Below are 11,777 nucleotides of genomic sequence, written 5' to 3'. Positions count from 1 at the left end.
ACTATAGGTATAGAAAAGGAATAAGAAATTAATAGGACCTGACTAGGGGAACAGAAGTATTAATAGCAGAGTTACTATCAGTATTAAATACTCTTAAGAAGCCAGGTAATATAGGGAATCAGACTAGATTTAGTTATAAATATATTATTTAAATTTAAAGAAATAAGTGTAAGGAGTGCCACAAAATTATAAGTAAAGAACGAGTATAAAGAACACATGATAGAAGTGAATTATATCTATATTTTCAAGGAATAGAACAATTAAGTGGGGGGAAAGAAGAGAGAGAGGAGGTGGAGGTAAGGAGGAGAAGGAAGAGGAAGAAGAGGGCATCAAACTGGGTTGAAGTTATGCCCATTCAAATACTTTGTGTAAAAGATTTAAAATATGCAAATGTTGTCACTCACCTCAGTAGTATTTATGTTTCCATAGCATGCTGGTGTCATTTTAGTTTGGTCCTTGATTGTGGCAACAATCATGCAAGATAGGTCACATAATACTATATTTTGATATTAAATAAATAAAATTCAGGTATGGAAGAAAAATACTTTACTGGATTAGGTCGCTATTTTCTGGTTTGTTTTTTTTCTCTTTGATAATAAAAACAAGGAATATTTATTCTTCTATTTTCTTTTAAGATTTTATTTTTTTATTTGACAGACAGAGATCACAAGTAGGCAGAGAGGCAGGCAGAGAGAGAGGAGGAAGCAGGCTCCCCGCTGAGCAGAGCGCTCGATGCGGGGCTCGATCCCAGGACCCCGGGATCATGACCTGAGCTGAAAGCAAAGGCTTTAACCCACTGAGCCACCCAGGCATCCCAAGGAATATTTATTCTTGAATTCTGCCTGATTATTTATGGTTTCATGTTGACAGCCTTATAAAAATAAAGGTTATCTTTTGTTTAAAAGCCTTCTACAAATACAACAAATACAAATACAAATTGTTGCTTGTCTAACCTTTTAGGTTCTTATGGGCAGACATGTTCCAAAAGTCCAACAACTCTTATCTGTGAGACTTCCTTTAAACTCCTTTGCCAGTTCTCAGGGATGAACCTTAGAAGCAGATTTCAAAGAACTGAACACAAACAATTCTCTGTCACTCTAGTCTACTGTTTATTACTTCAGACAATTAAATCCCTTATGATTGTCTTAGCTACCTTGCTTCAGCTCTCCTCTTTTACATTGTTTGATGTTGTAAGAGATTTCATAGTTGATCCTGTGTTCAAAATAATTTATGAAAATGTAGATATGGAAATGTTTACCTTTGCTTATGTTTTTTATGAGTCAGCTCTTTATTCATGGCCATCCTTTACTGTAGTCCTATTATTTAAAAAAAAAAAAAGTTCTTAAATGGGATCCTGTCAAAGACTTTTGACACAAAAATTAACTACTTTGATTAAATTTACCTAGACAATCATGATGTATGACTTTAAACAATAAATTCTATTCACCTATCCAAAAATTAATCTTTATTCTTGTTAGGTAGTGATGAAGTCTTAACATATTCTGTGTTCATGGTTACTTGCCTGAAATATATATGATGCAGTAATGCTTCCTGCTCCTCTCCTTGGCCCTTCACATGCATCTAGTTAGTTAAATAATTCTCCAGTTGATATGGCAAGTTTAATATACTTGCTCATTCAGAGAAACACAGGAAGTTTTGGCCTAAATTTCTTAAGAATTTTCATTTTGTTTCATATCGATTAGGAAGAAATAGGTAATAAAGTCTACTGCTATAGATTACAACTTCCATATTAGTTATAAATGTATATATATAATTCATTGAGTAAAACCACAATGTCTATGAACTGTTTTTCTTTTCTCTTATTTATTGACAGTTTTTTTTTTAATTACAACACAATGAATTGATGGTAAATACAGAAGATGCAATAGTATAAAAAGCCATTTAACCCTTCCCTAGGTTAAGACACTTACAGCAGACAAAAACTGCCCCACCCAAAATTCCCTCCTTGAATGGAAACAAAATAAATATAAATTAATAAATACAAAACAAATCACTGCACAGCCCTTAACTCTTTGATTGCCATGGCAAGAACCATGCTGATGATTCTAGCTTGTGACATTTGTGTGGTTAAAGGTTGCCGCAGCAGTCAAAGGGTTATAGCATTGTAAACATAAGTACTTTGTGGAAAAGTTCAGTCATGTTAATGGTCTACAGCGATGAGATTAATAGCATGACCCCTTGACCTTTAATGACGCAACATTATAAGGAGTTGAAGAGATAGTAGCTTGGTGAGCTGTTACATAGACTAGTCAACCATTTTATTTAACAATGTGCTATGAAGCCTTGATTTACTAATAAAAGACAACTTGTGAATAATAAACACTGTTCAATGCATTGATCAATAAAATCAATGAAAAAATTAAGCACCACAAAATTTTGCCTGATTATATCTGACAGTCATAATACACTTTAGCACCATTTATTTAGCCTTATATTTGCACACAAACAAGCTTTGTGTTTGTCAGTAGAAGCTATCTGAAAAAAAAAAAATATATATATATATATATATGCCAGATTTAAGATGTTATAAATGTATAGAATCCTATGTGGGGGAAAAAAAAAAAACCCAAACCAAAACCATAACAACTTGCAAACCTTAAAGCTCATTCAGCAAATAAATGTGTTATTTATTTCTTTCCTTACACACAGAAGACTACATATTATCAGAAACTTAATGAAGTAGTGTTGAGTGTAATGTGAACAATCCAAAAGCTCAAAGTTACATGTTAATATCCTCTCCATAACTGAAAATATCATGGGGAATTAAAATAAAGGCAAAGTATTGTCAGACAACCAAGAGATAATAGCCTAAATATTTAATTTCTTAGTGTTTCTCTCTGCTTCATGTTTTAATATTATTTAAAGTCTACATTAATCTTATGTATTACATTCTTTTAATTTCCCATAACCACAATATAGAAAGGAAAAATGATTTTCATAACAAGCTATAAAATGTCTACTATTTACCCAAGAGACAACTTTCCTTTGCAATTGCTTGCATCTCATTCTGGCTCTGAAAGACAAATGTATGTGCAATTATTTTTTAATATACCATATGGTATTTATTTGACAAACTAAATGTATGGGAGCTTTTTCCCTTTAATCTGTATCTTAAATATGTATGTGTATGTATATACACACACATGCATACATACACACACACTCCATACACACACACAGTATGTATTTCCAAATCTATATTACGAGATAGCTCATATGGGTGGAATAAATTGTGTTCATTATCATACTGATCCACTACTGGAATCAAGATAATGTTAATATAGATATACAGATTTTAAAACATCTTGAAGATATATTACTACACTGATGAAGCAGGCAATTTTCTCAATATCAATAATTGATTCTTTTAAAAAATCATCAATAGACTATGGACTATGTTTTTGCTAAAAATTAGGTTTATTAAAAGTTATAGTAGCACAAATTTGAACTAGTAAACTCCATTTATTTCCTCCCTATAAAAACAAGATATCTTTGTTTAAAATTATATACCTAAAAAAAAAAAATCTTTCAAGATTTTAAGCCTGAAGCAAATTTTTTTGGGTGAGTCTCTAAAACCCCTGAAAATAGAGGTCCACAGTAGAAATGCTGATGCAGTCAAAACCAATGCAGCAAAAAGCTGCCACTATAATACACTTTATTCTTTTATTCTCTCTCTTTATAATATATAATTTATGTAATTCACACATAAAAGGAAATAGACAAAGAATTGAGGTTTTAGGCATTCATGTACACATGATGTACCTTAAACAAAACACTATGTTATGGTATTTACTTTCTGGTATAATTATTTAATATACATTCTCCAAAACCAAACTTTCTTAGCTGGCTTATCAACAGACAACAGCCTTCATACTCAGCATTTCACTTTCCTCAGGGGAATAACTCTAAAAAAGTTAGAATCCAATGTAAGAGATTGGAAAATGTGTGAAATTGATTGGGAGCTGTCTTTGCATGAAACTTGTGAAGGAAATTACTGAGGAACACAAACATTTTCTGGGCCCATGTCTGATATACGGTGCTGCTCAATTCTGATTTTCATAAACAGAAGGTAAAATCAAATCTGTAAAAAAAAGAGGGGCAAGGTAGAAATGGAAAGGAATGCAAAATGGGGACAGACTACATAAGACAACACAAAACAATATATCCCTCCCAACCATCTGTATTTTGGGGTGACACACAGAAAGCAAACAAATAATTTCAGAATTGGAGGAGCAGAAAAACCAGACACCCAGTCATCCTTGTTAAGAAATCAGATTTGTTTGAAAGTCACAAAATAACTAAGATTGTGAAATTTTGTATTTCTGAACATATAAAAGAATAACATATTCCACTTCAGACAGAAAAGAAGTAATAAAATAACAAAAACAAAAACAAGTCTAATTTTACCCAGGCAGTAGTAGTACTACTAAAGAGCTGTGAGAAGACGGGCAATAATGTGGCCGCAGTGATGTTATTTCAGTGGTAGCAAAGATTATGACATTGATTTAAGGACTGAATCAGTCACTCAGGGAAATTGTGTTTTACCTTCACAACTGGGTTATCAATATATAGAGAGGGAACAAGTTCAAACTGGAATTATGAAAGAACAAATGAAACATGCATTCTAGTGACTTTGTAAATCGACAGCTCACACCAGGCTTTATTCATCCATATCTTAGCAAGACAGGCCAACATAGAAACATATATTCATACAAAATGTGGCAAGTACAAGCAGCACCATATCCTATCCTAGGAAAAAAGCATCCTAGCATGCAGTCACATCTCACCAAAGCTTCATCGTATATGAGGCATTTATAAAAAGGCCTGTGTCAAAAAGTGTTATGCCTGGGATCAAATCTAGCTACAGACCAAGTACTACAGATATGTCTGTATTTCATGTGTTTTTTTTCATGGAGAAAACCAAGTAGATAAAATACTCAAGAAACATCTTCGTAAGTCAAAAAGTTAATCATTTTATTCCTTGCACCATTCTTTCCTTCTGGTTTTTCTATGTGAAATAAGGGTTAATGACATCTTACTCTGAAACTACGTGGCCTAACAGGATACAATTATCATATTTTCAGATCTATATTTAATTGATTTTCTTCTCCCTTCTTAAGGGCATATAAATCCAGCTCTATAGCAGAGCACATGGCAAAGTTTTATGAATCAGCATGACGTTCTAGTTTATGATGTATATGTCTTACAATGCCCAGTGTGCCTTCAATATAAGGCCACATTGAGTGCAAACTTGAATATTATCCCCAGTCCAATGTAAGTATAAGACAGATTTTTAAGACGCAGTGCTCTTTAAATTGGAAAGGCATAGAATCTTTAGAAATCTTCATAAATATCTTTCTTTTTTTTTTATACTTATGCGCTAACCATGAATTAACTGGGTGGGCCCTCATTTTCCTAAAAGAGCTTCAGTTTTGTACTGTTTTACAGTACTCATGACTTTATACCCTTACTTCATATAAAGAATTAGCGTTGTTTTTTTAAAAAGATGCATGTTGCTGTCCAATTATGTGCTAAAAATTGAAGGCTGCTACATCAGTATTCTACCAGAATAGTGACACATTTTATATCTGTTTTCCACTCAATTTTTGTGAATTTGTCGGGTTTGTTTAAATCAGTGTTCATTCTTAGGCTTTATATACTATTGGTTTAAGTTTCAACATAGAAATATGTATAAAATATTGAAAGAGATATTTGTAATTGATGTTGTTCATCTGAACTGAAATATCTCTGGATCATTTCAGAATGATACCAGTGGAAATACAAAATGATTTGAGTAGGACAGAAAGACAAAGGTTATCATTAGATGAGATTAGAACACTAAGGCAACTTCTTTGCTACTATGCCAAGTGTTTATGTTATATGATTTCTGAGGTAAATTTCTATCCTAGAGAAATGGCTTTTCTTAGGAGATTCTAACATATATCTTTCCAACTGAGATTACTGAACACCTAACTTTTGACATATTTATCCTATAAGGCAGTGCATTACTATCAGATGTATTTATGTAGGATAACATCTAAAAACCAGTGACTAATTATATACATTGATATATCACATACCCATTACTAATATGAAGAGCTTGAAATTGTATTTTTCTCTATTTTTATACTTGCTAAAGTAAAATTTCCGGTTGTATTAAGGAGTGCTGTAGTTAAGATTTCATATTTTACAAAACACTCATTTTTCTTTTTCCTCCATTTCCATTATATTTAATAAATATAGTATTTAATTTTCAGATTTATGGTGTGGTGCTCCATCTGGTTGCTGTTTATTATATAAAGTTCTAATTTTTAAAATATAACTGATAAAAATTTTTCAGATGTAACTTTGGTTCCCTTTTCAGCAACAAGGAACCTAAAACATAGATACACATCCTTTGCCAGTTATAACCTACAGTCACAATAAATCAGTATCATGAAGGTGCAGGAGATGCAGTGGAATGATTAAATCCTTTAATACTATTGACTTAAAACCTTTTGTGATATCATGTATTGGCTGAGTTTATATTTACAGCTATTTAGAAATAGCTTATCTGAATTTAACATTTTCGGTTTAGACGGCATGTTCTGTTTGACATCTGTGATATTTTGGAATGTGCTCTTGAGAGCATCAAAAATGAAATGAGCTCTTCACTATGTTTGCTGAAAAAGATTTCACCACCATCCACGAGGTTGTTTCAGTATATGTTACAATCTCACAGACTCAATACTATCATTAAATCACCGCCTTTATTAGTTTCTGGAAATAATTCCAAAACTTAAAAAAAAAAAAAAAGATCTTTTCATGACTCTTGTGTTAACTCAGTCTACTTGATTTTAACATCCATTTCTCTTCAGATAGCACATTGAATTTAGGCAATATGGACACATATGTTACTCTATGTAAGATTCACAAAGTGTGGGCATGTATTTGATACTAGAGATATCAGCATAATATGCAGAACTTGGAAGTATTATATTACTATACCTAGGATCCAGTATATACACATCATCCACATATTGGAACTACCAGTGAAGTTGGGCAATGTTCTCATCCACCACATTGCATTTTTTAATCACCCACAGAAAGGGAATAAAAATAAGTATATTGTATCTGAAACAAATTGTGTCAATAGAAAAAGATTACAAGCAATCTGACTAGTAAAAGTAACATTTGCTTATTTCAGTAAATCAGTCTCTATCCTTTATTACTTAGTAATTATTTTCTGTAAATTATTACTTAGTAATTTATTACATCTGATTCAGAAAAGCCTCGCCCTCTGATTTATAACAGAAGTTGTCTTTGCTAGTATCATATAATGTTCTCTAATTTATCTATGGTATCTCTGCAGTTGTAAAGACCTTCTGTATTCACCTGTTCTGATTGCCATGTCAGCAGACACTTTGTTCTAAAAGGAGTCAATAGTTAAATTCATAACCTCCTCTACAGTTTTGATGTGCATTTACTGCTTTATAGGGAATACAGACTGACTGGCTATTTTAATACTTCATTTCAGTCCACTTAATAATATATAGAACAATAATTTTGGCTAAAATTATAAACTATAGAGTTAATTTATGTAAGGAACATTACCTTGTTTACATTTGTATTTATATTAAAGTATTAATAATGAAACAGAAGAATTATGTTTTGTGATCATGAATGTGTTTTCATTTTGAGAAATCCTAGGTCTGAACTTTCCATGCTATTAATGATGTTTGATGAAAAATATTTGATAGATTTTATGTTTCTATAAGATACTGAACTTGGTACATTATGTTGTTGACCCATGGAAATTTACTCCACATTGTTTTTGAATCACTATTCTTATTTGCTGGACCAACTGGTCTCTCTCTCTTTCGTTATTCCAATAGGATTGAGACTTTTTCCCCCAAACCCCAAGTGGAAGAGGAGTAAGGAACCATACTCACAAAGTGCCCTGTGTACAATAAACAAGTAGAATCTTGATGTTTGTGATTATATAGAACTTAATATTTTCTTATCTCTTGTAGCCTCACAGCCTGAAAATTTATTCTATTAAAGAGAGAAGCTGTATATGCCTTTTCTTATTGTATAAATCTCATCTCATATTGAAGTAAATATGACCCAACACTTATCCATGACATTTTCAGAATTCAAGCACAATGACAGGGTCTTTCCTTTCTTAATACTATGATTATTTTCTAGCCCTTATATACTTATAGTCTTATGACGAATCAGGGTATTGTGACAAATGAGTAAGAGGCAAAAGATTGCTTCTTCAGGTTTTTTTCTCATTTAAAAAAAAAGTAAAATCAGTGTTTAATGCAGGTTGATGGAATGCCTCAATGATTTACCCATGTCCCCAAATGACATAGTTTCTCATTTCTGTGTTTAGCAAAATAAGATTTCCAGACATCTTTTTTCTTGACACCAAGGTCCTAAAAGGATTAAACCCTCCCATAAGCAAACACTGTGTAAGTGAGCTTATGTATATAGTTCTCCATGCTCAGTAGAAGTGACTAATTCTTTATAATATCAGCATCATCTAGAATGGAAGCACTGAAAGCAATAGGACTGATTTTGGTCCTCTCCCCATGCTTTCTTTCTTGGCCTTCACATACATAATCTCTGATATCTTGTCAAAATACAGTTTGCATTGCATAATGTTTTGCTGTAAAGCCATTCCTCTTTTTTAACTGTTCTTTTTTTCTTATCCTTACATTATATATGTTCCAGTTGTAAGAAATAACAATCTGCAAAGGCTTTGCAGCATGCCACCCATGATTATAAAATATTTTCCCAAACCAAATCATAAACATGTTGTTTAACTGAAAGACATTCTAATTTTCATGCTATGTTGAGTATAAATATAAATTCAAGGCAGCCAAACTCTCCCATTTCCAAATAAGAATATGTACCTACACTCATTAAAAATCATCTGGAAATGTGTATTATTAGCAAATGAGTAAGAAATTTTCACTAGTATAAAATTCCTGCTTTATATAAAAGCCACACTGGCCGTTCAAGTATTTTGAGGTTTTTTTTTTCCCCTATAGTTTTATATTTGTACTGAAAATGATGAATTTAGACTTGAAATTATATTAAAGGAGAATTAAAAGTCACTTCTACCTATAGGGCATTTTTCGAGTGTGCATGTAAATGGCAAAGTGTCCATCTGCAGATCCACCATCAACACTCTTTCTCTCTCTCTACTCTAAGGAAACAGCTCATGCTTACTAGGGTTTAAGAGTACAGTTAACACTCCAAAGGAGAAGCAACACCAGATTTCCTTCAGTTTGTGCCAGTTTGCAAGTTAAAGGTCAAAGGGCAAAGACATAGAACAGGACTCTTCAAGGAAAATTTTCACAGAAGACAATGTTTAAGTTGTTGTTAATGACAGTCAACAGATCAATAATCAAGTACAAGGCAAGCTGTTCATTGTTTCAAAAGCTAATCCCCTCAAAAGCTGGCTTTCACACAAAGCCAATGTCTGACTCATGGGGTGCATTCGGTCTGACCATCTCTGATAAGTTCACAGCCCAGTGGCTGTAAAGCCTTTCACTGCAAGAAGCAGCTCCTAAAAATCAATAAAGAGGTCTGTCAGTTGCTGACTTTTCTCTAGGAAAAAAATATTGATACAAACCTGCACTGCAGGTCACATGAAAATGACAATACTGCTGTTAGGACAAATTACACTCAACAATGAAATGCTTTGGTGGTCTCTTGGCTCTGTCAGTGATCAAATGGATGGCTAAATGCCAGAAGCCACTCTAACCCTTTGAGAACTATGGTTGACATGCAATAGGTAATGCACTGGAGGATATTCATGCAATCTCAGAGTCATCATTATAAGTCATTTTTAAAATGGCAATGTTAACTGCATGTACCAAGGCAAATTGAATTTTCATGCAATGATTTTAAAACAGAAATTCAATATGTCTAAGGAAAAAAAAAGACTTAGGCTATTATAATCAGTTCTTCAAATAAAATTTCACTCTTACATTTTCTGAATAAAATATCTTTTATTTGCCAGGAAAAATTTTGGCAAGTAACATTTCTGTTTGCTATAAACGCATTTAAGTAGTACCGCAAATTACTTAAAAATTACATGGGATTATAGGATGTCTGTTTTAAAAACCTGAACTTCTTGAACCTGTGTCTGTTTTTACCATTGTCCAGTTCTATAATTTACTAGATAGCAAGACTGACAATCCTAAGACTCTGAAAGCTAGTCTGATAGTTCTCAAAGGGTTACACCAATGTATTACTAGTGTCACATATCCTTGCAAAATAACTGTCACTTTAAACCACTTTGGAGACATACTGCTTCTTGCTCTTAATGAATATTCCTGACAGACCCATGGAAGGCCTGGGGCAGTGGCCTAATACAACTTGGGGAGATTATCACAATGATGTAGGGTCAGGTGGCAGGAAGGGGATTAGAAACACTTCAAAACAATCAAAAGGTCCTGTTTGAATATAGCTATGAATATAAATGTGATGAAACATTGAGGACATAGCTGAGAACAGCTGTATAAAACGAAAAATGGATGTATTATTAAGGCTGTTACTATATTGCAGATATTTTGGCCCCTTGTTTGTTGGAAAATGGCTGTCCCAACAGTCTAAAGTCCTGCATGTGTATTCCAGATCTCCCACCTGACAAAAATGAAGTGTAGGAGACTATCCATAGCAGTCAGAGAGCTATCTTCTTTGGAGACAAAGCTGTTTTGGGTCTTCACACTTTCCTGAAAGTTCAATTGTGGGTTTTTTTGTTTAACCATTTTTTTTTTCTTTGCTTTAAAGCAAAAATTCATGGGTTTTTCCATTTTGCTTTTTTCCCCCAGATATGGGCTCAGGCTTCAGAAGAAAAATAATATTGGAAACCTTTAAGAAGAATCTTTTTTCTTCTTTTTTTTTCCTCTTCTTTAGTTAATCCTGAAAATTTACTGGGCATTGAGCGTGCAGAGGAAAGGCCTAGAACTGAATGACAAAGAAAGACAAAGGACTGAAGAACGGCAGATACTGTGCATCATGGAAGCTTCCCCATGAGTGTATTTCCACTCATGTGCAGGACCAGCAACCCTCTGGGTTTGAAAGGTCAGCCCTGAATCAGGCTGCCACAAGCCTGCTCCTAGCTAGGAAACAGCATAACAGCTCTTGTCTTGAATCTCAAGTTACCACAAACTCCTGGAAAAGAAAGAAAGAAAAAAAAACCCTACATCACACCCACTCTTGCATAGAGCGTTTACAGTACAGTATGTGGCGGGGTGTTCCTTTCCTCTTGAACTGGAACACAGTGTAAACCAATACAAGGAGGCATAAGGCCAAGATGCAGGGAATGACAATAGCTATGGCTTTCACAGTGCTGGCTGTGTTGTCCAGTTTGATGACAATGTCTACATCGTCTGGTGGGCTGTGTCCTTCTTTATCTCTGTCTGTTGGTCCATCACAGCCCATAAAATCCTTGAGGATGGATCTGGGATATCCAGGTTCTACTTTGAGTATCTGGTTGTTGAATTTCCAGTACTCCTTTCCTTTGTAGAAATACGTAAAGCCTAGAGGGGGAAACACACACACATAGGTACCACTTATTTTGAAGGTGTATATGTATAGAAATTCTTATTGATTTAAATTAGGCTACTTTTTAAAAGATGTATTTTAAGGCCTTTCCATTTTGGTAGGAAGAAAACATTATCTTCAGCTTAGCTGTCTTTTGAAATAAATCTGGCTGGTATACTGTAGAAGTTGTACTCTCTAATGCCTATGGAAAG

The 11,777-nt window shown here is 33.5% G+C and overlaps 1 protein-coding gene across 1 annotated transcript in view; it reads right to left on the bottom strand.

The window, feature by feature from the left end:
• Nucleotides 1-1,805: 1,805 nt before the first annotated feature.
• The window catches only part of MMP16 (matrix metallopeptidase 16), a 293,833-nt gene continuing 283,861 nt past the window's right edge, over nucleotides 1,806-11,777 (bottom strand). Inside the window, exon 10 of the mRNA XM_059166077.1 lies at nucleotides 1,806-11,561. Within this exon, the coding sequence (XP_059022060.1) occupies nucleotides 11,227-11,561 (335 nt within the window). The 3' untranslated portion in view covers nucleotides 1,806-11,226. The remainder of the gene's footprint in view (nucleotides 11,562-11,777) is intronic.

This window comes from Mustela lutreola, chromosome 3, assembly GCF_030435805.1.
Source record: "Mustela lutreola isolate mMusLut2 chromosome 3, mMusLut2.pri, whole genome shotgun sequence".
Classification (NCBI taxonomy): Eukaryota; Metazoa; Chordata; class Mammalia; order Carnivora; family Mustelidae; genus Mustela; species Mustela lutreola.
Note: the sequence above shows the minus strand (reverse complement) of the source record. Positions and strands in the feature narration are given on the sequence as shown.